Below are 24,950 nucleotides of genomic sequence, written 5' to 3'. Positions count from 1 at the left end.
CCAATAAAAATAAATAAATCTTAAAAAAAAAAGATGTCGCATGCAGCACCCACATCCCATATCAAAGTGCCTAACCCTAACTCTGGCTCTGCTTCTGATTCCAGCCTCCTGCTAACGCACACCCTGAGAGGCAGCAGATAAGGGCTCAAGCACTTGAGTTCCACCACCCAGGTGGGAGACTCAGATGCCGTCTCAAGCTCCAGCTCCTGGCTTCTGCCTGGCTCAGCCCAGGCTATTGTAGGCAGTTAGGGAATGAATGAGCAGAAAGAAAATCTGTCCTTCTAAATAAAATGAAAAGGAATAATTTCTATTTTTTTAAAGGGGGAACCATAAGTCAGAGAGGCAAATCTAGCAAGATCTTTGGGACTTGTTCCTAACCAATGTGGCCATCGAGAATGATACAAGTAGGCCACTGGGGAATTCAGTCATATTGTTATTTCCCCCTGGACACACAGTGGATATGACGGTTCTGCCTGTAAAACAGCCGTCTGTACCCCACCAACAGAGAGGGCTGGGCAGCAGTAGAGCCCCCACCTGGAAGAAGTCTTCTCAAAATCCCATTTGGCAAGGTCACAAAAATCAGTGGACAGGGGAGAGCTTCCAGTGAGAAAGTTCCAGGGCACCAGACAAAGGAACCTACTCCAAGGCAGGAGAAGAGAGCCCAAAGGCACATCTCCCTGTTCCTGTTTACCAGTCTTGAGGCCGTGGCTTCCTCTTCCTCCTCAACCCACTTCTAAATATGGCACTGTCTTGCTTCTCTTCCTTCCCTATCAACTTCCTCTCCCCATATGGGGGTCACCCTCTTATCTGTGGCCAGAGGTGAGTCTTCTATTCTTCTCTCTGACTGACTCAACCATATTACAACCACAACATACAAATACAGCAAATGAAAGCCCAGAAATCCACACTGGGGTCATTTCTGCATTCTAATCCTTGCGGGGTCTGGCAAAACTGCACCCCTACTTGCGTAAAGGGGCTATCCTTTAGCCACCACGACAGACTAGAAACAAGAAAGAGTTCATGAATTTGCTTTTATTTCATCCTAATTTTGGTTTTTTAATCCTTATCTCCCATTTTCATTCTTTTCTTGGAAACCTAAAGTTGTTTTTTTTTTTTTAAGTATTTATAATCATGATCATCTGAAGCATGAAGCCATTTCTTCAAAGTTGAGGTGGGGAGAGAGACAAGACATGTTTAATTTTTATGCAGCAGTTTAAACATGCATGTCAATATATATTTTTATAAACTATATAAAATAAAAACCCTTCATCCTTTGAGGTTACCAACATTATTCCTAGTTCACTGACACATCTCCCACAATACAATAACTCTATTCATTTTCACGAATGAGGTGGGAAATATACTAAAAAAAAAATAGGATTTTAATCCCTGAGGTGCCAGTTTAAAACGGAGAAGTTGCCATTGCAACGTGGGATTTACAACACCAGCCTTAAATAAGAAGCACAGAGCCCGCTGAGTCAGAATCGCCCTACACAGCGAGAAGATGCTTAGCAAAACTGCTTTTCCGGAGTAATGTTCGCCCTGCTCCTCCCAGCTTTTGCATCACAGCTGCCTTTCCTTTTGTAAAGGAGGTAACAGGCAGTGATAAAGTTTGCAGAAACCTCTGAGAACCTCAGAGACCCAGAGCCCGAATCTCCTCCATCCACAAGGTTGGACCATTCAGCACCATTCCAACACCTGGAATGGTTGAGGTCCCTACAATTTGCTTTATTCTCCTTCGTGGGAGACTGAGTTCTTAAGAAAAATCTGTCCTCCAGACTAGGAAACAGGTGGGTGCGCACCGGTTTCTTGGGCCTTGCCGCACCCTAGTAGTAGCGGTTCAGGCTGCGGGCGCCGGGCGCCTCCGGCTGCCCATTCATCCAGATCTCGCGGATGATGCGCTCGCGCTCCTCCAGCCGCTGCGCCCGCTCCAGCTCCTCGGCCGAGGTGAACACGTTCTTGTTCAACGTCCTCTCGAAGCGGCGGTGTCTGCGCACCGAGAGGTCGGACGCTGTGTCCTCGCTGCCGTCCTCGCTGTCGCTGCTGTCACAGCTGCTCTCTCGGTCCTGCAGGAACTTCCTCTGGCGGCGCGGCCGGCAGTCTGTGTGGCAGGAGAGTCGCATCACCAGGGCAGCCAGCGTCACGACCAGCCCGATGCACACGCCAGAGACGAAGTATAGTGCGGCTCGCTCAGGGTTTTCTGGGGGTTGAAAAAGCAAGGAATGGAGAGACCACCGTGACTTCAAAGGCAAAGAGCAAAAACAACCTGCCCACCCCTCTCATCAGGCCCAAGGCGTTGAAGGTTACGAACACTGCTCTCCCGTGTGACAACTTCATGATGTATTCACAATACAGTTACTGACAGACGGTGACTCACTAAAGGGAAAAGGATGTTCTTTTGCTTTTCTTTCACCTTTAACTTGGAAATTCTTTCCAAACGAAGGGCAAAGGGAAGAACACCTATAATTATTTTGCACCTGCAGAAATGAAAGCAACCGACCTGGCTTGGTGACATTTGTTAAATAGACATGTCTGTTAAAAGCCTCTTACCTATTTCAACAGGCACAACAACGTGGTGACTTGGCATACAACCCCCTCTGATCCTCCTTTTAATGACAGCGAGAGCAACTTCTGAGATGACCCCCACCTCCTGGTATTCTCGCCCTTGTGCAAGCCAAGAGTCCTAAGGCTGAGACCTAATGCCTTAACCCAGGAACAGACTATAACAGCAGCCACGTGATGGTGGTTCTAAGACGGAGGTACAGACTAAGGCTATAATGTTGTTCTGTCATGCTCACACTCTCTCTTCCTACTTGCCGGATCCTATGAAGCCAGCTGCCCTGCAGAGCCTCCTGGGTCAAGGATCCAAGAGGGACCTCTGGCCAACAGTCTTCAAGGAGCTCAAGGAGGCCAAGAGCCACGGGAGTGAACTTGGAAGTGAATCACTCCCTGGTGCACCCTCTGCTTCACCGCAGCCCTGGGCTGGCAGCAACTTTGTGCAAGACTCGGACAGCCTTGTGAGAGGTCTTGAACCACAGAGCCCAACTAAGCCACACCCAGATTTCTGACCCACAGAAACTGAGATAATGTGTGTTAATTTTTCCAGTAGCAACAGATAATTTATGCAATCAGTTACACATGAAAGCCGAGTGTGGGCATTTTTTTAAATGATCTCAAGTGAACTGAAAGGGAAGAAATTTGAGCTCTTCCTTGCTGAGAGAGAATAGAATTACTCAGTGGTGCCCTTGGTGATCTCATGAAGAGGTGCTCACAGAATGAAGGACAGTCGGTGGGGAAGTGTCTGTTCCTTTAATAATGAGAACACAAGGATGTGCCTGGCCTGAGTCACACTGTGTGGTCAGTCACACTGTGTGGTCAGCAGATCCCTCTGCTGAGAGATCTTAAGACTGACATCACCAAATTGGTTTTCCATATTCTGTAACCACTTAAAAGTATGAATTAAATTTTAATTCCATGGAGTTCAAAATAATACAAGCAGCTCATTTATCATTTCTTAAGAGATTTCCCAAACACTATATTTCGCCTAACAGCAGTTTTTGACTGCTGCATAGTGTTTTGTTGCACAATCTAAGTCTATTCATCTCCTTATATAAATTATTTCTGATTTTCCACCATTACAATCAATGATAAAGTTAATGTCCTTTGACTTACACACACCTCTTCAAAAGCATGCTGGATGAATTTCTATAGGCTTCCTAGAAATAGAACAGCAGCATCAAAGAGAACAGCGAGCTTGAAGTTTGGGGCATTCTATCTTGTAGCCAATAAAAGTCTCTTATTAATCCAAACACAGCTTATTGAACCCATGTGTTAACAATCCTTTTTTCCTTGTTCCCTCTGAAAACTCCGACAGAATGACAGTGATGTAAATAAAATAGACATAAGTTACAAGTACAAAGACAAGAACACAGAACAGGAGAAGAGTGGATGCAATGGTTGATCAGCAGGCAAAAGTGTGGTGAAGGATGCCGAGACTGGATTCTGTCCAGCTGACTCTTGGCAGATGCAGAGAGGGCTAAGCAACCAATGAGGCAGCAGGCAGGCTGAGCCACCCTGTTCTACCACTAAGGAGAAGTACTGCAATAGGAGCAAGGGGGGGAAGCTCTGGCAACACAAGGGCAAGCGACCTTGCTAAAAGGTTTCCAGAAAAGACAGCTTCTGAGCCCAGAGTTGAAGGTGGAGATGGGTTATTGCCATGAAGATTAGGAACAGTGTTCCAGCCAGAGGGAACATCACAACAAGAGACTTGGGTCAAACCTACAAACAGAATGTTAAATAAATTCTCTTCTTTGGTGGTCCTTTAGGACCCAGGCTATGGCTAGCCTGCAAAGAACACTGATTGGTATTCCAACATTGCAGTCACTCCTTGAACATATGTGACACAGAAAGTAGCAGAACCATAACCTTTTTGGCATCTAGTCATGCAGCCCCAAGTCATTATCACCAACTCACAAAATCCTCATGTAGTAAGCTTATTGTCAAGTTGACCTGGCAAAACTTTAACAGAGAAAATAGCATAAAGACTCATTCCCTCATTTTAAAAAACGATTACTATAGGATTCCTTTTAATACAAATAGTAAAATACTTTACTGTTTCAACTTGGGCCTAGTGTTGAAATTATTTGTTACCTTAATACTGTCATCTAAAGCCTATTAGAACCCAGTGAAAGCTGCCAAAAAGTGTGTAACCATCAAAGAAGATAAAGAAGTATTCAACAGGAAGATGACCTGCAGCAAACATCTGTTAAGGTTGACTTGCCATCCATACAAAGCACAGTGATGTTCAGCAGCTATGAATTTCCTCATCACCCTAGCAAATCACAAAGAACCAATTATTTTACCCACTATCTGTTGCTTATACCTCATTGGATGCTTTCATAAGACAGAAACTAAATATTTTAAATTTCCAGAGCAACCTCAAGTTCTTTTTTTAAAGATTTATTTATTTTTATTACAAAGTCAGATATATAGATAGGAGGAGAGACAGAGAGGAAGATCTTCCGTCCGATGATTCACTCCCCAAGTAACCACAACGCCCGGTGCTGTGCTGATCCAGAGCCAGGAGCCAGGAACCTCCTCCAGGTCTCCCACATGGGTGCAGGGTCCCAAGGCTTTGGGCCATCCTCGACTGCTTTCCCAGGCCACAAGCAGGGAGCTGGATGGGAAGTGGAGCTGCTGGGATTAGAACCGGCGCCCATATGGGATCCTGGCACATTCAAGGCGAGGACTTTAGCCGCTAGGCCACTGCGCTGGGCCCTCAATTTTTAAACAGTATATTTTTCCCCTCTTCCTTCCTATATTTATCTTTTCTTCCTTTTGTGGTTCACTTTTTAAAAAGGGCAGAAGCAAACACAGGTGATATGACAGATAACAAATATAAACAACCAAGCAAGCAAAGCCTAATCTGTGAGCTTTCAAAGCCCATTCCCCTCTCATCAATTCTTACAGTCATTCTAAGTGCTGAGGTGTCATCCATCACCCAGTTGACTGGGAGGATATGTGAAAATGCTTGGTAAGGGTTCCTCTCTGGGTAAAGATGTTTTTGTGAGAATCCATTGTCTATTGCCACTATACTATGCCCACAGAGATTATACCACCTCTGTTGTGTTTCCCTAAGAAAATACTGGCCAGGAAATCCATGAACTGCACACCAACCTACATTTACCCAGAATTAGCTCATGCCCATGTCAGTGCAATTAACATGCCCAAAATATATAACAAGGTATCTGGTGACAAGCTAGAGTGGCCTGAATCTCAGGCTCTATAGTAAACTTGGAAAAATCTTATATACTCAGACACAGGGCACATGTTTGCACACACAAAACAAATCCCTGAACTTGATCTCTCATGACTGAGTTCATCTTATTATTTGCTCCCCCTACCCCTTGGTACACTTTTTTGTAAGCTTAGGAGGATAATCTTGGGCCAATCCAACCTCACTGAACTTACAACTATACTGGAAGAGGCAGGTGCACAACGAAACCACGTAAGAATACAGGGTTATTGAACAAACTACTTGTGAGGCAGCACTGGCACCAGCTGAGAGTGCAGGCTGGCAAAAAGTCAGTGGGGATAGGGAATGGAAGAATAAAAACAAGCGAGAAACATTTAGTCTAGAGCACTCTTTATGTAAGACCTAGATCCAGTCATGATTGAAATTTTAAAAAATCACAAGAAAAACGAATTTTGTTTAATAAGATAAACCTTGTCCTAGGGCCATTTCTTGGACTGCCATTTTTTCAAAGTTTTTTGCCCTAAAATCAAGCTTAACTTTGTCTTAGAAACCTGTCCTCAATCGCTAATAAAATTGATTTTCTGCTAGCAGCTGCATCAGGCAGGAATAAGATCATTGCATTCAGGAAGATAACTGGTCCCTGGGGAGCCATGGGCCCTGGAGTCCCTGACCCTGCCTTAGTTCCAGGGCGTCTACCAGGGCCTCAGCTTCCCTTAATTATTGTGCTTTTCTGTAGGCAAGCAGGCTCCACAGTGGAGAACATGCTACCAAAAAGATGAGCAGATACCAATGATTTTAAGAAAATCAATGTCCTTTAAGAGCCATTTGTCTGTTTTTTCCTCCACTGGCTCTGACAGGCACCTGAGCTGGAGGGAAGCTCTCCCCACTTTCTTCCCCATCTCTGTGCCATTTCCCATTCCATAGTTGGTTTTGTGTGGCAGACTCCACACATCCTGAGTCTTAGTTCAGGGGCTGCTCCAGGCTGCACAAATGGCCAATGAGCAAAATAACAACCCCAAATACTAATGGCCACTAATGGTCAGGAGGTAAAAGCTCTTAAGGACCAAGTCACACATCCCCTTCCAAGTCTATTTCCAATCCTTGGTTTTCAACAAAGCCCAAAGTAGGCCTAAACAAGCTGTCAGCTGACTGACCAATAAAGAATAACTTCTGATGACAGATCACTCTGATTTTTGCCAGAGAACACAAATTTAATTCAGAGACTTGAGTGATGTCATTAAAACAACGCTACATTTGTTTCTGTCTATATATTTATGAGGACGAAGTTTCTTAACACCCATGCCTATAAAAACGAAGACCACAAATATGATTTTCATTGTACCAGACCTCACTCCTACAGTAACTGATTCTTATCCTTGAATACTAAACTAAGCAATGGGGGCAGGGGTTTTGAGTGGGGGTTTATTTACCTCTTGAAAAAATTAATTTCCTATTTAACTAAAAACTTTCCATTTTTGTTTACACATTCCTTTGTACCTTACACTCTCATATAAAGTATAACTCATACTGAACTCTTTTACCTCAAATTAGTCAGTTTCTCTCACCCTCTCATTATCCTTCTTCCCTCCCTCCTCTAAAGATCTCCTTTCTGCCGGAGGCTCCCTTCTGCCTGCCAATCATCCATGACCAAAGCCTGAGATCCTCTTGGCCATTCTCTTCGGCTGCATTCTCTGCCTTTGTGAACCATGGTCCTTCTCCTATCTCACCCACCGTCTCCATTCTCATTGCCATTTTCCCATACATGAATTACTTCTGCAGCTTCCTGGCTCAACAATTGGTTTCAGTTCCACCCACTTCCAATGCCTTTTGCACATGTTCTGTCAATGTCAAATTTTTGAGTGTGACTTCCATTATGTGATTTATTAAATTTTTAAATGGACTCTGAGGACTCAAAAATCTTGTTCCATTCTCTGTCTCCAATTATGTTCCCCTGAACTCTTCCATATTATACTTCACTCCAGGCAAGCCCAGAGCTGCCTTGACCTCTCCTAATCTACAAACTAGTCCTCTTTCACTTTCTCTCCATTTCTGTTTCCTTGGCTAGGCTGCCAGAAGTGTGGGCCCCTCTTTGGATTATTCAAACATATCGTTAACTTTCAATAAAAGTTAGCCCTTCATTTTTTTTTAAGATTTATTTTTTTAATTGAAAGTCAGATATGCAGAGAGAAGGAGAGACAGAGAGGAAGAGCTTCCAACCTATGATTTACTCCCCAAGAGGCCACAAGGGTTAGAGCTACGCTCATCTGAAGCCACGAGCCCAGAGCCTTTTCTGGATCTTCCATGCGCGTGCAGGGTCCCAAGGTTTTGGGCTGTCCTTGACTGCTTTCCCAGGCAATAGGCAGGGAACTGGATGGGAAGCAGGTGGCTGGGATTAGAACTGGTGCCCATATGGGATCCTGGTGCATGCAAGGGTAGGACTTTAGCTGCTAGGCTACTGTGCTGGGCCCTGGCCCTTCATTTTTATATTCAAAGTGGCATGCCTTGAACTCCACAGATATTTAATTACTCCTTTCTGCAGTATAGAATATTTGAAAGGACTTGCTTCTAAGAATTCTACTAAAGATCACATGTTAATGAGGATAAAAATGTTTAACAGAAGGTTATCATGAAAATTCTCTCTTTGGAAAAGAACAATCTATAATCACTCTGCATCCAATTGGTTTAGGTAGTATGGCTATGACTTTATTGTTCAATGTGATCTAGGAACAAAAAGATTTTGACTTACAGCCTTGGTTAGCTTCTTCTAAGTGAAACTAAAAAAAATGATCCAATTATAGTCCAATTACAAATTTTCTAAGTTCAACTGAAGTGATCCAAGTGAGCAACATCAGCCAGCAGAGCTACTGAGATTGGACCTCTGTGGCTGAGCCTTCTGCTGGACCATTGTGCTACCCTGAAGCCTTGAAGAGAACCTGCCCTGGACAAGCTGCAGGTGAGAAGAACGCACCAATACTGCATCAGCTGCCAGTCCCTCGGGCCCAGGGCAAACAGCTTCCCCATCGAGAAGGAATCCACTTGGGTTCCAGAGTGGAAGCAAATATGGTCAGTTACAATGACTTTATCACTGAATTCAATAAATCAAACCTTTCACCATTAGTAAAATCGAAGAACTTAACCCAACCAATCACTACCGATAGGTTAGGAATAAAGTTTTTTAAAGAATTATTTTATTTTTATTCGAAAAACAGAGTTATACAGAGAGGAGACAAAAAGAGATCTTCGGTCCACTGATTCACTCCCCAAATGGCCGCAATGGCCAGAGCTGAACTAATCTGAAGCTAGGAGCCAGGAGCCTCTTCCAGGTCTCGAGTCATCCTCCTCTGTTTTCCCAAGCCATGAGCAGGAACTGGATTGCAAGCAGAGCAGCAGAGACACAAACTGATGCCCATATGGGATGCTGACAAAGCAGGCGTAGGCTTAGCTTACTATGTCATGCATGGTATCGATGCCAGAAACAAATTTGAAGTTAAGATAGAAATAAACAGGCTGCCTTTAAAAAGCTTTAGACAGCTCACAGGTCCACTAAGGCAGCAAGCACAGCCCATCTCCTGTAGGGCACACCTATCTCTTTCCATAATTGTTTCTATTTCCTGGAGACTTAACAGGGTTTGCTGGCAATGAAGGTTTCCAGCATAATCTCACTGGGCACATACTCCACTGAAATACAAAGTGAAGAAAAATCTATAAATGCTGGGTAGCCATAGCAGCAGGGCTTTGGCTCCTCCCTTTATTTTCCAACTCATTCACAGGAATCTCTTCCTGCATACCTGTTTCAACACTGAGATCTAAGAAGCTGTGTGTACATACTGTATACACAAAGACAGTGATGTGCAATGTTAGAGAAGGAAGGGGGGGGTGATCAGCAAAGGAAAGAAGGAAGGAGAAAAGGAAGAGAGGGAAAGAGAGACAGTCAGATGAGCTATCATTTACTGACCACCTTTGTTTGCTAGGATCTGAGCCTCTTCTGGGTCTCCCATGCAGGTGCAGGGTCCCAAGGCTTTGGGTCATCCTCAACTGCTTTTCCGGGCTACAAGCAGGGAGCTGGATGAGATTAGAACTGGTGCCCATATGGGATCCCTGCACATTCAAGGTGAGGACTTTAGCTGCACTGGGCCCTGGGATAATTCTTTTATACTTGTCATCTACAATACTTTTAACTATGCCCACAATTCAACAGGTTAGGTAAGTGGCATCACCTTTGTTTCAAAGATTGCTACACTGTCCAAAATGGTTAAGTAGTCATTTGGGATGCTGGCAGCTCTTATCAGAGAGCTGTTCCAAGTCTTAGCCACTCTCTGATCTAGCTTCTTGCTAATGTTCTGGAAAGATAGTAGGTTATGGCGCAAGTATTGGGGTCCCTGTAATTCATGTTGGAGACCTAGATGGAATTCCAGGCTTCTAGGTTTGGCCTGGTCCAGCCTGGCCATCGTGGCCATTTGGGGAGTGAATCAGAGGATGAAGGGTCTCTTTCACTCTCCATTTCTCCCTATTTTTCTCTTTTTCTACCTTTCAAATAGATAAGCCTTTAAAAAAATTTTTTTTAAAGATTGAGGCTAGACCCAGTGTACTAGCCTAGCAGCTAAAGTCCTCACCTTGCACACACCAGGATCTCATATGGGTGCCAGTTCTAATCCTTGCAGCACCACTTCCCATCCAGCTCCCTGCTTGTGACCTGGGAAAGCAGTTGAGGACGGCCCAAAGCCTTGGAACCTTGCACCCGCGTGTGAGACCCAGAAGAAGCTTCTGGCTCCTGGCTTCAGATCGGCTCACCTCCAGTCGTTGTGGCTCCTTGGAGAGTGAATCATCGGACAGAAGATCTTCCTGTCTCTCCTCCTCTCTGCATATCTGACTTTCAAAAAAAAAAAAGATTGAGGCTGAGATTAGGTGTCAAATATACATTTGTCTGACACTCAAATTCTTGCTTCACTAGGATAGAAAATGATGCTTGAGGCTACATTACACATATAATATATATTATAATATATATTACATGTATTATATATTATAATATATAATATAATATACTTAATATAAAGTTGGCTTTCACATTCCATGCTTGCCAATAAACAGACATAATATTATAGGTAATTTTAACTCTACCTTGGAAATCTCTATTCTCCCTCTAGCTTAGTGTGGCCAACCCCACTTTGCCCCCTTGGTCCCCCAGGCATGTGTTCCCAGAGGTGCCCATCAAAAACAACCCAAAATAGTGGAGGAATTCCCTGGATCTTACTGGGTCCCAGGCTAGGGACTTGCAGCTGATTTTCACAGCTGACAGAATCTGTCTTGTGTCTTCATCATTTTACTGCATAAATCAAAGCCCCAGCTCTATGGTATAGTTTTCTTTTTTTTATTTGTTTGTTTGTTTGTTTGTTTTCTCCTATAATACTTCCTGCTTCAGGTCACTTCCTCTTGGCCAACCATCCACCCTGGTCTTGACCAAACCCAGACAGCTGTTAACTGCCCAGGAAGCAGAGTCGGGAGGGCTATTGTCAGCTGTTTTCCCTTAATAAATAAAAATAAATGTATTGCTCTATCTTGCTTCCTGCAGGGTCATTGTTTTCATAGGCAGGAAGAGGCCCCAAGAGGAGGTCTCGGGCTAATTTCACTTGCACCCCCAGAGGTCAGCTCCTGCCCAGCAGACTCTCCTCGGGAGAGGCAACACTGGCTCAGGCCACTTCTACTGCAAGTACAACTTTTTCCCTGCCTGGGCTGCTTCTGTCCCCAAGCCTCCAATCCCTTGAGTGGAAAGAGAATGACAGGGAGTGCTCAGCAAAATGTCTTCTCTAAATCCTTCAAGCATTGTAATAAGGTGATCTCTGCATAGAAATCTGCCCTGCCATGTAGACAAGAGAAGTCCTCCCCTCACCATTAACTATGTATCAAAGTATCACTTTCACCAAACCCTTTTCTAAGTACTCCAAGCAGGGATATTCCAATGGGTACATTTTTTTTTCAATTGCGAAAGTAAAATATAATTATTACTTTATTCCAAACAAATATACTACGAGTCTATAAAACTTTCTCTCAAATAACCATAATCACCTGAGTTATGAACAGTCAGGCTCTCCTACAACTAAGAGAGCACTTACCTCATCCCAAATTCATAGGAAAAATGACTCAAATTCTGGATAAAACAGTCAGCATAGCTAAATAAGCTTGCAGTTGCACATTCAAAGAATATTGGCTGAACAAGAAACTTCATGATTCCCCAAAACTTCTATAGTGAAAATAATTGAAAGATGAACGGCAAATTAGGAGAAAAAAAAATCTTTATAATGTAACAGATACACAGCACTAATTATAAAGAGCATCTACAAAGGGCATAGGGAAAAAGATAGTAAAGAAAATGGCATATGCTTGCTAAGAGGGAATCTCAACTGAAATTGGTTACGCAACAAGGTGGAGGAACCCACCATGGGGGGAGGGTGTGGGGAAGTGTGGGGAGAATCCCAGTTCCTATGAAATTACAACACAATGTAATTAATGAATAAATTTAACAAAAAAAAAAAAAGAAAGAAAGAAAATGGACACAAGACAAAAGCAGTTCGCAGGAGCAAAGGATAAAATGAAAAGATACTCACCTCAAACGGGGATTGGCACACTGTGGCTCAGAAGTCAATTCTGGCCAGCCATCTGCTGTCGTAAATAACATTCCACTTGGACCACAGCTTTGCCCATTCTTTGACTTATGGTCCGTGTCTGCTTTCATTTTACAGTGCGAGGTTGACTCATAAATACAGAGACCAGCCTGATAATATTTACTCTTCAGCCTTTTATGGAAAAAGCTTGCTGTTCCCTGACCCAGAGAGACTGAAATTAAGTGACACTTGACTAGCATTTCTCATCTATCAGGTTGTCTAAAATCCAAAAGTTTGAAATACATCATTGCAGAAGCTTCTCATATACTTTAAATTTATTTCATTTTCCATTAATATATAAAAGAAAACAATTTTGTGCATTCTGTAAGTGCAATTCCAAGAAGACAATCATACTTCCCTCACTTCCTGCTCCTCTCAATCCCCCTTCCCTCTTCCCACCAGTTTTTACTAAAACAGAATTTTAATTCACTCTATATTCACAGGCTTAACTTGCCACTAACCATAACATTCTACAAGGAAAAAATGAGAAAACCACGGTTCCAAGAGCAGAAACATGAGCCAAGAGGCCCAACATGATAGCCTAGTGGTTAAATCCTCACCTTCCATGCACCAGGATCCCATATGGGCACTGATTCTAATCCTGGCTGCTCCACTTCCCTTCTAGTTCTCTGCTTGTGGGCTAGGAAAGTAGGAGAGGATAGCCCAAGCCCATGGAGCCCTGTACCTGTATGGGAGACCCAGAAGAAGCTCCTGGCTTCAGATCGGCTCAGCTCTGGCCCTTGTGGTCACGTGGGGAGTGAACCAGCAGACAAAAGATCTTTGTTTCTCTTTCTCTCTGTAAATGTGCCTTTCAAATAAAAACAAATAAATCTTGAAAAAAAACATGAGCTAAAATGATAATCATATCCCAAAGTTATCTCATTCCATTTTTATTATATTCTATATCAGCTTGTCTTTTTGAGACTGATTTGTTTTGCTGAGCACAATGGTTTCTAGCTGCATCTATTTTGTTGCAAAGGATAGGAGTTCATTATTTGTTATGGATGAGTAGCATTTCTTTTTATTTGAAAGGTACAGAGATTCATTCATCTGTTGAGTTACTCCTTAATATCTGTAACAGCCAGGACCAGAAGCCTAGAATTCTATCTGGATCTCCAAACAGGTGACAGGAACCAAAGGACCAATACCTGCAGTCTTCACAGTGTGTCTTAGCAGGAAACTGGATTGGAAGTAGAGTAACTGGGACTTGAGTGAGGAACTCTGATGTAAGAGACAGCATCTCAAGAGGTGACGTAACTGCTCTGCCACTGATGTGCTCATCACACGTTTTACAAAGAGTAGACTGGTAAAATTTTAAATAACTTGGCAATATTTTTCTGAATTTATAAACCTTTGATCCAGCAGTTCGGGAAATTTATTTCATAAATGCACTTGAACATATGTGCAGCGGTTATTCATCGTGGCTCTGTTAGTTGTTCTGTTTGAAAATCTGAACCACTTCTAGCGGTCTGGATTAAGAAGGTTCCCGCTATACAATGATATAGTATGTACTTGCATGAAAGAACGAGGAAGCTATATGCACACTGTTCTGAAATACCTCCATGACATGTCAGTGAAAAAAGGAGAGGGAAAAGCATCATATACCTGTGCATAAATGGTACAACAGGAGACTGCGTGCTCATATTTTCCTATATCTGCATTTAGAACTCTGGAAGAGTACACACAAGCTTGATGATAGTTCACACATAGGAACTGGGTGGAGGGAACACCTGTGGGGTAAGTCTTCTTGCTATGTATTTTTATGTTATATGGTCATTGATTCATACTCATTCACTGATTTGCGGAGCACCCAATAAATGGCAGGCATGAATCGACATACCAAGGATATAGCAGCCAAAAAACAAACAGAAATTTCTCTGTTCCTGGAAGTATACAGTGTGGCAAGAAAAGCTGTTCTAAACAAATAAAGCATGTAGTATGCTAGATGATGGTAAGATGGTTAAAAAAAATAAAGGAAAAAAATCAGAAATGGTGCAGAGGCCTAGTGGCTAAAGTCCTCATCTTGAACGCACCGGGATCCCATACAGGCACCGGTTCTAATCCCAGCAGCCCTGCTTCCCATCCAGCTCCCTGCTTGTGGCCTGGGAAGACAGTCGAGGATGGCCCAAAGCCTTGGGACCCTGAACCCGCGTGGGAGACCTAGAGGAGGTTCCTGGCACCTGGCTTTGGGTTGGGGCAGCACTGGCCATTGCAGTCACTTGAGGAGTAAATCATCGGACAGAAGATCTTCCTCTCTGTCTCTCCTCTCTGCATATATGACTTTCCAATAAAAATAAATACATCTTCTTTTTTTAGAAAAAAAGGTGACTTTCAAGGCAAAATCTAAAGGAAATGGAGGAGTGAGTCTGGAGAATGCTTTAAATATCCAAATCATTAAATTGAAAAATATTTACTTACTCTTCCTAACAACTCTGTTAGGAGTTATTAATCAGGTTATTATTAATAATGATATTGTTTCTCTCAGTGTAAGGATAACGATATCTGTCTCAATGAGTTACTTGTAAATCATTAAAATAAGAAATGTTAACTCATCCAATCCAAGTACTAAGAAAAACAAACACCTGGCAGAAAACAGGTAGGAGTACCTAAGCCAGCTGGGGCAGGGAGGAGAAGAGATGGCACTTAGGGAATCAGACCATTACTGTGTGGAGGCCATTAATCACTCCAAGACAGGGGGAAGAATATGCAAAAGCAGAGACGAGAAAAATCCTGGCAAGTGTTTCTGAGTGATTGGAGCAGGGCTTTGACTATCTGAGAACACAGAGGAACAATATTCTAATGCTAACAGCCCAGATAAGCCACACAAGAACTACAGAGCAGGATGGCCTATGCCAGCCCCAAGTCCTTTCTTGCTTGCTTGCCTCCACTCTGCAGCATATTTCTCAGCCTTAACACCAATGCCACCTTAGACTGATCAATGGTTTCTTGCAAGAGGTTGACTTGTGTTTCTCTACCTACCGGATGTCAGCAGCATCTCTCCATGCATGCTGTGACAGCCAAAAATTTTTCCAGACTTTACCAGAATTACAGAAAGAAAAATCCCCACCTCCAAAGGAAAAATCACCCCTGGCAAGACTGAAAGAGCTGAAGTTTCCATTTTCTCAGCCTACCCCCTCACGACTAGAAATGGCCAGGGAAGTACATCCAGTCAATGAAACATGAGAGAAGAGACACTAGAACTCCCTTTGATTTTCTGTTTCTGTTTGATCTTGAATGACAATAAGAACAACAGCAAGAAGTTGACAAGAACAACAGAAAGGCCACAAGAATTCCAGATGTCGGCCTTTACGTTTTTGTTATATACATTTAAAGTATACAATATAATATACTATTATACATAAACAGAATGAAATGATAACTAATTCAAGTGAATAACACACATCACATCTTCTATGGAAATCTTTTTTACTCTTTGTGATAGCACCTATAACCTACCTTCTTCATGAATTTTTAGTGAGATACCATATTTTAACCCCAATGCTCATGCAGTGTGTAAGATCTTTAGACTTACTCAACCTGTGTAACTGCAAGTATGTACCCTTTGATCCACTTCTCCCCATTTCCTGCCTTTCTCCACTCTCGGCAAACCACCACTCTATTTTCTATTTCTAAGGATTCAAGATTTTATTACATCTAACATGTAAGTGAGCTCATGTAATATTTTTCTTTCTCTGTCTCTACTGGGCGTATGCCCAAAGGAAACGAAATCAGTACCTTATAGAGATGTCAACACTCTCATGTTCACTGTAGCATTATTCACAATGGGCAAGATTCAAAAACAACCAAGAGTCCACTCATGGGTAAATGGATAATGAAATATACACTTCTTGCTAGGTAGGTAAGATAATGTGTATCACTGTGTGTGCAAGATGGGGTTTTCCATTATTTGCAGTTGAAAGCAACACTATTAAACCATACAAAGATATTCAGATTTTATTTCAGAAATAACAAAGATCCATTGAGGGTCTAAAAAATACCTACAGTTTAGAAAGATCATTTAACCATGAAATCCAGACTGCGACACGTGCTTGGAAGCAGGAAGACCATGGAAAATTCCAATATGGCAAGGCAGATCACAGAATGATGGGGCCTGAACCAAAGCAATGATGGTGGGAATAAGTGGAGGTATTGCATCTCAGCAACCACTAGAGGTGAAATGAGCCAGCCCACAACTGCTTACAGTAAGAGCAGTGAAGAAGAACATCAAAAGTCAAAACTCAAGTTTCTGGAAGAGGTACCTAGGTGGGTACACAAAGCCATATTGTTACACAGAAGGACACGTTTCCATTCTAGGTCAGGTTGAATTTGAAATGCCTACAGTACCTCCAAGAGGTAATTCTCAGAACACTAGAGCACTACTCTAGTGACAACACTAGAGTAGTCACTGTTGTCTACTGCTTGGATGCATGATCAAATTCAAAATGTCAGTTTTGCAGCCCAGCGCAGTGGCCTAGTGGCTAAAGTCCTCGCCAAGTACATGCCAGGATTCCATATGGGCACCAGTTCTAATCCCAGCAGCCCCGCTTTCCATCCAGTTCCCTGCTTGTGGCCTGGGAAAGAAAGTTGAGGATGGCCCAAAGCCTTGGGGCCCTGCACCCGTGTGGGAGACTTGAAAGAGGTTCCTGTCTCCTGGCTTTGGATAGGCTCAGCTCTGGCCATTGCAGTCACTTGGGGGAGTGAATCATTGGATGGAAGATCTTCCTCTCTGTCTCTCCTCCTCTCTGTATATCTGCCTTTCCAACCAAAATAAATAAATCTTTTTAAAAACGTGATATTTTAAGTTCAGTAAAATTATGCTTCAACACTATAAACTGCTAAATACTAAAATGAAAATAGACACGAGACAGCTGAATAGTACCCTATAGCCATTTTAAGGTGTATAGCAGCCAGTTGTATATAAACTAAAATTGAAATGTCAATGAAGTAGTCACACGATGTCGTTAGAGAACTTGCATTTTCTAACGTTTTGGTTACTCAACACCACGTCAATTAATTCCACAATGTTGTAAATTGTTGTTGATGTTATGTTGTAGCTTTTAATTGGTCGGGATGATACTCTGCCAGCTCTGCCTTCAGACCAGAGATGATCTCCCCAAGAAACCGCTGAATTTATCTGGACAACAAGATGCTGCACTTTATGCTTGGTATATGCTTGCAATGAAAGAATCTTGTCTGGATTTGAACTGTCATACTGCAACAAGGTGGAGGAATCCACCATGGGGGGAAGGGTATGGGGAGGGATTGGGGGAATCCCAGAACCTATGAAACTGTGTCACAAAATGAAATGTAATTAATTAAAAAAAAACCACACACACACAATATATACATCTGCCCAAAGGAATATTATATAGCTTTTCAAAAGACAAGCTTTTGATTTATATCAGTTTCCAAAAATGAAAATGAGTAGTAACATTAAATGAAAATAAATACAAAAAAGTGATATTTCAATAAAATATTTACTATTAAATAATGCCAAATAATACTTACCATAAAAGATATCAATAATATAGCTAGATATACAGATAAACAAAGGAATGTACTCTTAAAATATACAAACATACACCCATATAATCCTGGCATGCAGAATAATTTCTAATAAAATGTGGTTATGCACACACACATAGTATACATATATTAATATATTACTACACTGCATATATGTTCTGTAGCAAAGGACTTTATTTACTTGGTAACATGTCAAAAGAAATATCTTTCTAATTCAATAAATATTCAGGGCTTTTCTTTTTTTTTCCTACTGTAAGCAGTCCTGTAATTAATTTTCCTCATGGAAAATTTATGCTTAAATCCCTAATTATTTTCTCAGGAGCAGTTGCGAGAAGTGGGATTGCTAGATAAACAGAATGTGTGCTTTTTAAAAAGTCTTTCAAAGGCAAAGAGAGATAGCCACACACACATAGAGCGAGAGTGTTCATGTAGGGTGGTTCATCCCCAAAGGTCTGCAACAGCTGACACTGGGCTGGGACAAAAGATGAACACTGGGTCTGCAATCCTGCTATCCCTTGTGAGCTGCAGGTAAACCGTGCTAGCATCACTGCTTCCGTGGCTGGCACTGGATCCAGAATCTAGAATTGAACGAGGCACTCCAAGGCAGAACATGGACCTCTTCAATCCTATACCAGATGTCCATCCCAGTGTATGGGCTTTCCACAGACAGATGACAGCAATTTACAGTTCCATCAGTACCTGATGAAAGTACTTCTCTCTCCGCACTTTCTATAAAACTAGATACTTACTTAGCCATTTAAATCTTCGAGGCTTTTATAAAATAACTGTTCATCTAATTACTGCTTCCATTTTGCACTGGTTGAATAGAATTTGAGTTAATGATGTTTCGCTGGCAATTTACAATTTTTTGTTACAAACTGCTCATTTTATCCTGTTACCTAATCTTTGGGGATTTTTTTTTCTTCATAAGAATTCTTTACATGTTATAAACTCTAACCCTTGTTCACTAATGTTAAATTCAGAAAAATTCAAGCATGTCATTTACTTCCAGAGAACACGCTGGTAAGTGGATCTTTAAATTATTGGCATATGCAAGGCCTGAAGTGTAGATTATGAAAAATGAGAACACGTTGGTTTCAGAAACAGAGATCAAAGTGTTCTGTGGAAGGCTCAGCTGTGTCCGGAGACCAGACAGAGGTTAAATTTACAAATCAAACCAATGCTTGGTAACCTGGGTATAGAGGGAGAATGGGTTATCCGTCATCTTTCTTAAGTCTTCCCATATGAATCCTGGTGAGAGAATTAGAGAACTAGAAAACAAAAACAGTCCTCACCCAGAGGAAATCTAATCAGTTGTAGGGCATCCAGGGCAAAACAAATCACATTATCAAAAAATGAAGAGCTGTCACGATATAGTAAACAGCTTCATTGGGAATCCACCTTTGTCAGCAGAGATGCACACTGCACTGCTTCCCCACTTCTGAATATGACAGTCTCCATTACACAGTTATTATACATCCCCTTAAATGAAAAGCCACAAAACAAATAGGAACAACAGGAAGAAAACAAAAAACAAGAAATTAACAACACCATGAAGTTAAATAACATGCTACTGAATGACTAATGTGTCACTGAAGAAATGAAAAAGAAAATCAAGAACCTTCTTGAAGAAAATGATGCTACTGTATGGTCTATGAGTCACTGAAGAATGCTGGGCTCTCTGCCATTGTCCATGCCCACAATGATGGACACATGACTGTGTATGAGGAACTATGCTATGGTGATAATATAAGGGAACTTGGTGAGGGAGCAGGGAATTGGGGAGGGGATAAGGGAAACCCCAGGGTCTATGGAACTGTATCATAAAATGATAGTAATAAAAAGAAGTTTTATATATATATAAAACACTAATATAACTTATTATATATAACTTAATAGATAATAACTTAATATATAATAGTAATATATTATATATAACAAGTTAATATATGATAACTTATTATATAGAATATAAATATATAACTTGTAGTTTATATATTTATATATATATATTAAAGAGAAACTCATTCATCCAGCAGAGGAAGAGCAGTTTGGTCATTTAAACCACTGAGCATTTATTTTCAAGTAGTTTTAACTGACTCTTTTCATATGCAAAGCATCCATTCTCCAGAAATTATCTGGAAGAGAAGGCCAGCCATCCTCCTGAAAGAGTACAACTTTGAACTAAGGAAAGGACAAATGTCAGATTCCCCCGGACTCACAGTCCTTCTGTCTCCATCTCATTTAAATTGATCAGACATCTCAGATGCCCTGGACACAGAGCAGAAACACAAACATGAGTAGGAATGCCTAGAGTTTCAGTTTCTTCTATTGCTGGACAAAGGTTTAAGGCAGTGGTCTGTATCACCAGGTGTGTTGCTAAAAGAGTGTCATGGATATGACAAGAGGGCTCAGGGTCCCCTGAGTAGCTGAAGATCAAGTACAGCAGAGTGAGAACAGGAGAGAGCTACAAGATGAGGGAATTTTCACCATTTTTCTTTATCATACTTTCCATCAGTACTCCCAATCCATTTTTTCTATTTTTTTCTTTTTATTTTTTTTCTAATTTTTATTTGAATGACAGAGCAGAGAGAGGAGAGAGAGAGGGAGAGAAAGATCTTCCATCCACTAGTTCACTCCCCAAACAGCTGCAATGGCTCCAGTTGAGTCTACCCTAAGTAAGGAGCCAAGCAGGCAGGAGCATCCTTCAGGTCTCCCATGTGAGTACAGGGGTGTAAGGACCTGAGATCCTCCACAGCCTTCCCACACATAAGCAGGGAGCAGCCAGGACATGAGTTGGTGCCCCTATGGGATATTGGCAACACAGGTAAATGTCTAACTTACTATTCCAAGGCACCAGCCCTAATTTTTTTTTCTATTTTCTTCTCCTAAAATCAAGGCTTGGGTCCATCATGATGGCTTAACTGGCTAATCCCCTACCTACAGCAGTGTCCCAGCTGCTCTGCTTCCAATGCAGCTCCATACTTATGACCTAGGAAAGCAGTGGTAAATGGCCTAAAACCTTGGGACCCTGTACCTGCATGGGAGGCCCAGGAGAAGTTCCTGGTTCCTGGCTTTGGACTGGCTCAGCTCTGGCCATTGCGGCCATTTGGGAAGTAAACCAGTGAATAAAAGCTCTTTCTTTGAAACCAGTGAATGAAAGCTCTTTCTTTGTCTCTCCTCACTGCAAATCTGTGCTACCAAATAAATAAATAAATATTTAAAAAATAAAATAAGGATTATTTGTATCTCTTATATATTTACCCTCATATTTTAGAATTTCTGAATTTAATTGTCTTACAATCAAGCAATGTTACCCAATTTAGAATCAATTGTCAGTCATCAAACCAATTTACTGGATCTAACACATTTTACTTTAGGCACTGTATGCCCCATTTCCTTGTATTCTCTGTATATCTAAGCCCATGTTCACTTAAAGAGAGCATCTTTAGTATTTAATTCTAGACTATGGGCTGGGTGAGAAAGGTGGGAGTTTGAAGGGCAGAGAAAAACAGGGTCATGTACCCTTTCAGCCTTGACAAGATCATAAGATCAGGGATGGTAAACACCACCCATTCAATGAATTACCACATTCAGTGGTCAGAACTGAGGGTCACGCTGGCCGAAATGGAAAATGGCCAGGTACAGCCTGTGCCAAGCAGGGCTCCAAAGTCCAGCACTCTGCTCACTCTCACATAACAAGTTTTCTTTTCTTTGTTGTTTAATTTTATTTATTTGCATTTTCGTTTGCAAAGGCTGAGAGACAGAGGAGAGAGCTCTTCCATCTACTAGCTCGCAAGAGCCCAGAACTCCCCAGGCTCTATGCTGTGAGCGTCAGGCGCCTAAGTGTGCAGTGTTGTCTCCCAGGGTGTGCGCCAGCGGTAAGTTAGATCAAAAGCAAAACAGACAGGACTTGAACCAAGGACCTGGACAGCAGATGCAGGTGCCCCAAGTGGCATCATCATAACTGCTGCCCCAAACCATCACGTCCCCCACCCCACCCCACCCCACCCCTACGTTTTCTTGCAACAGCTAACTTTGAGGAGTCTTTGAGGCTTTGGCAAGCCCAGACTCCTCTTTTATTCTCACTTCATTTGGGGAGTATCTTTATCCTCCGGCTCAAGAGCTCAGCACTCATTCAGCTGCTTGTGAAAGCTTGATGCCCGAGTGTCAAACATCTTTTCCAGCTCTCATGTCCTTTCTCTCCAGATAGGTCTCAGAGAAACAGCAAAGGTGAAATTCCTTTGATCTGTGAGCACCTGGGCAAGGAGACCCTAGGCTCTGGATTTTCTCAAACAGGGCAAGGAGCTGACCAAAGACCTGAGCATATGCTGATTCAAGAAGACAGGACCTTGTGCAGGCAAGACGATATGCTGCGTTTTGCCAACTGCACATGAAGCAGCCAGGTAAGGACAGCCAGGTAAGCCCTGAGAAGACTCCCTTTCAGAAATCAGGTCACAAGCCAGCCGAGATTCCCTCCCAAAGAGAAGCCACAAGCTGCCTTTTACCCTTGGGCTTTGGCTCAGAGTTTGCACCGTAAATAGAAAATGTCAGGTTATGCATCTTAACCGTTAGGTCTCCACACATCAACTGTGTCTAGAGAAGGAAAATATAAAACCATTCCTTGCTCACAAAAAATCTAATCAGGGTCTTAGTCCCATCCCTTTCGTACGCCAGCCTGAGACATCAGACAACACAAATCAACAGCAAACTATCCAAAAACTGAAAACTCACATAGCAAAGGAACAGCATGGTCGCTTAAACCACAGAGCATTTCCAGATATGTTCAACTGGCCCCATTAAGTGAGCAAAATCTACTCTTCAGAAATGATCTGGAGGAGAAAGTCACCTTTCTAAAGAGCACAACATATCCAAGCAAGGGGCAAATATCAGGCTCCCCAACCCTTACATCCCTCTGTCTCCTCGCTCCAAGAACGATAGCATACACCCAAGAGATTACCCCCCCCACACACACACTCACACACTCCCAGCTATCAGGGTGGGTGGAGAACTACACAAAATAACCATTGCCTTACTTCACCAAACTAACACCCAATGACAGAAGCCAACAGCAGCCCCCAGTGACTTCACTCACTTCGCAGAGCAAAAGAAGAAACTGGATAACATGGTATTTCTGTCCTAGCACGGAGGCCAGAGACGACCACCCAGAAAACAGCTCTGGCCGACAGACACTGGGCACCTACCTGAGACAAACGAGTAGGTAGCCAGGATATTGCTGAGCAGAGCCATCTCCATGTGCTCCGAGGTGGCCGGCTCCACGCTGGGGGTGAAGGGCAGCTTCATTGGGGCATCCAGAGGAAGCCTCTCTGAGGTGCTTAGGCTGAATCAGTGCGGCTCTCTCCCCGTCTTCTCTTCTGTTTGGGCACACAAAGCAATAGTGAGACACATTTTGCTTTCCCAAGGCTGTGTTCCAGGTACTTAGCCTTACGGACAAAGGGCTAGTTTCTTAAGTGCCAGCCAACTTCCCCAGCCAGGGGAACACCGAGAGCTGAGATTTGTTCCCTTCACTAATTGAGCTTTCAAGGAAGCACAGCGCTCTGCATCTGTGCTTCCTGGTCTTTCTCCCTCCCCAGCCTATCCCTGCTCCCCACCTGATTTCCTCCCTTACCTTACCTGATACTCCTTAGTCCACTTTCTAGGCATTAGAACCCATAGGGGTTCAAATCTTTTTCTTACTCAGCACATTTTTCACTGTAAGCCACAGTCTTCTCCTCCCCTCTCCTCTCCCTGGAGCCTGGACCGAGAATAGCTGTGTACCTTGATCAGTTTGCCTCATCCCTCAGGTCACCCAGTGTGCACCTGGGCGATGAGTCAGAGCTGGCTATCCCAGAACTACTGAAATATTCACAAGAATTTGGGAGTTCAAGCCTTCTCCCTGCCTGAGCTCTATAACTCCCCCACTGCTACCACAGGGCAGCCATGCATATATACATGCCTCGTGTGGCCCACACATCGCCCATCAACGGAACAGTCCCAGCCCCGGCTGTTACTGGCACTTAGAAACCCAGTGCCAATGACATCCTCTGCTGGCTATTGTTACAGTCCAGGCCTGGCAGCATCATACAGTGAACTAAGAGACGGTCCCGCCCCCAGAGCCCCTGAGGACGGAGAGTGAGCAGTGACATTCCAACAGACCTTCAGAGAAGATCAAAATCAGGAATGGCTGACCACCTCACAGGCAAGACACATACAACCACAAGGTCCTGAGACTAGCCAGAGGCCCTCAGAGAGGCAGAATGAGAAGTGGGGGAATATGGTGGGACTGCCTGAGCCTCTGACACACAGAACGGAGCCCTCAGCAACAGCCACTTGAGCTCTTCAGTGGTGTCAAACTGTAGGACAGAGGGAAGGAGTTGGAATTTTCTGTCCCGAGGATTTCAAGACTCAGGAGAAATGAAGTTGCTAGAAAATGTCTGATTGGATAGCAAGACAAGACTATTTCACATCCATTTCCTCCTACCTGTCTCCACAGCACATTGTTAGGAGTTCGCAAAAGTATTCTAGCTACCATTTCAGATAACTCCTTCTCCGTCCTCAGTGGTGACCAATCTCACTAACGTCATGGACCATTGCTTCAATTCCATCAAACTTCTCAGCACAGATCCACTTTTTTTTTTTTTTTAAAAAAAAAAGATTATTGGAAAGTTGGACACACAGAGAAGAGGAGAGACAGAGAGGAAGATCTGCAATCTATTTATTCACTCCCCATGTGGCTGCAACAGCCAGAGCTAGGCTGATCCGAAGCCAGGAGCCTGGAGCCTCTTCCAGGTCTCCCACATGGTGCAGGATCCTTAGACTGGCCCATCCTCAACTGCTTTTCCAGGCCACAGGCAGGGAGCTGGATGGGAAGCGGGGCAGCTGGGGCAGTAACCGGCGCCCTTATGGGATCCTGGTGCATGCAAGGTAAGGACTTCTGCCACTAGGCCACCATGCTGGTCCCAATTCAGATTCACTTTCATAATAGCTGACCCCCTACATTAGCGCTT

General features: G+C 42.9%; 1 protein-coding gene across 5 annotated transcripts in view; it reads right to left on the bottom strand.

The window, feature by feature from the left end:
* Positions 1 to 1,016: 1,016 nt before the first annotated feature.
* Positions 1,017 to 24,950, bottom strand: part of EVA1A (eva-1 homolog A, regulator of programmed cell death) — a 78,051-nt gene continuing 54,117 nt past the window's right edge. For all 5 annotated transcript variants that reach the window (XM_058667708.1, XM_058667706.1, XM_058667707.1 and 2 more), the window contains 2 exons: positions 23,148 to 23,318; positions 1,017 to 2,200 (listed from right to left, as the gene is read on the bottom strand). In XM_058667708.1, coding sequence (XP_058523691.1) covers positions 1,827 to 2,200; positions 23,148 to 23,247 — 474 coding nt within the window. In that variant the 5' untranslated portion in view covers positions 23,248 to 23,318 and the 3' untranslated portion in view covers positions 1,017 to 1,826. The remainder of the gene's footprint in view (positions 2,201 to 23,147; positions 23,319 to 24,950) is intronic.

Source organism: Ochotona princeps, chromosome 8 (genome assembly GCF_030435755.1).
Source record: "Ochotona princeps isolate mOchPri1 chromosome 8, mOchPri1.hap1, whole genome shotgun sequence".
In the NCBI taxonomy this organism is placed as follows: Eukaryota; Metazoa; Chordata; class Mammalia; order Lagomorpha; family Ochotonidae; genus Ochotona; species Ochotona princeps.
Note: the sequence above shows the minus strand (reverse complement) of the source record. Positions and strands in the feature narration are given on the sequence as shown.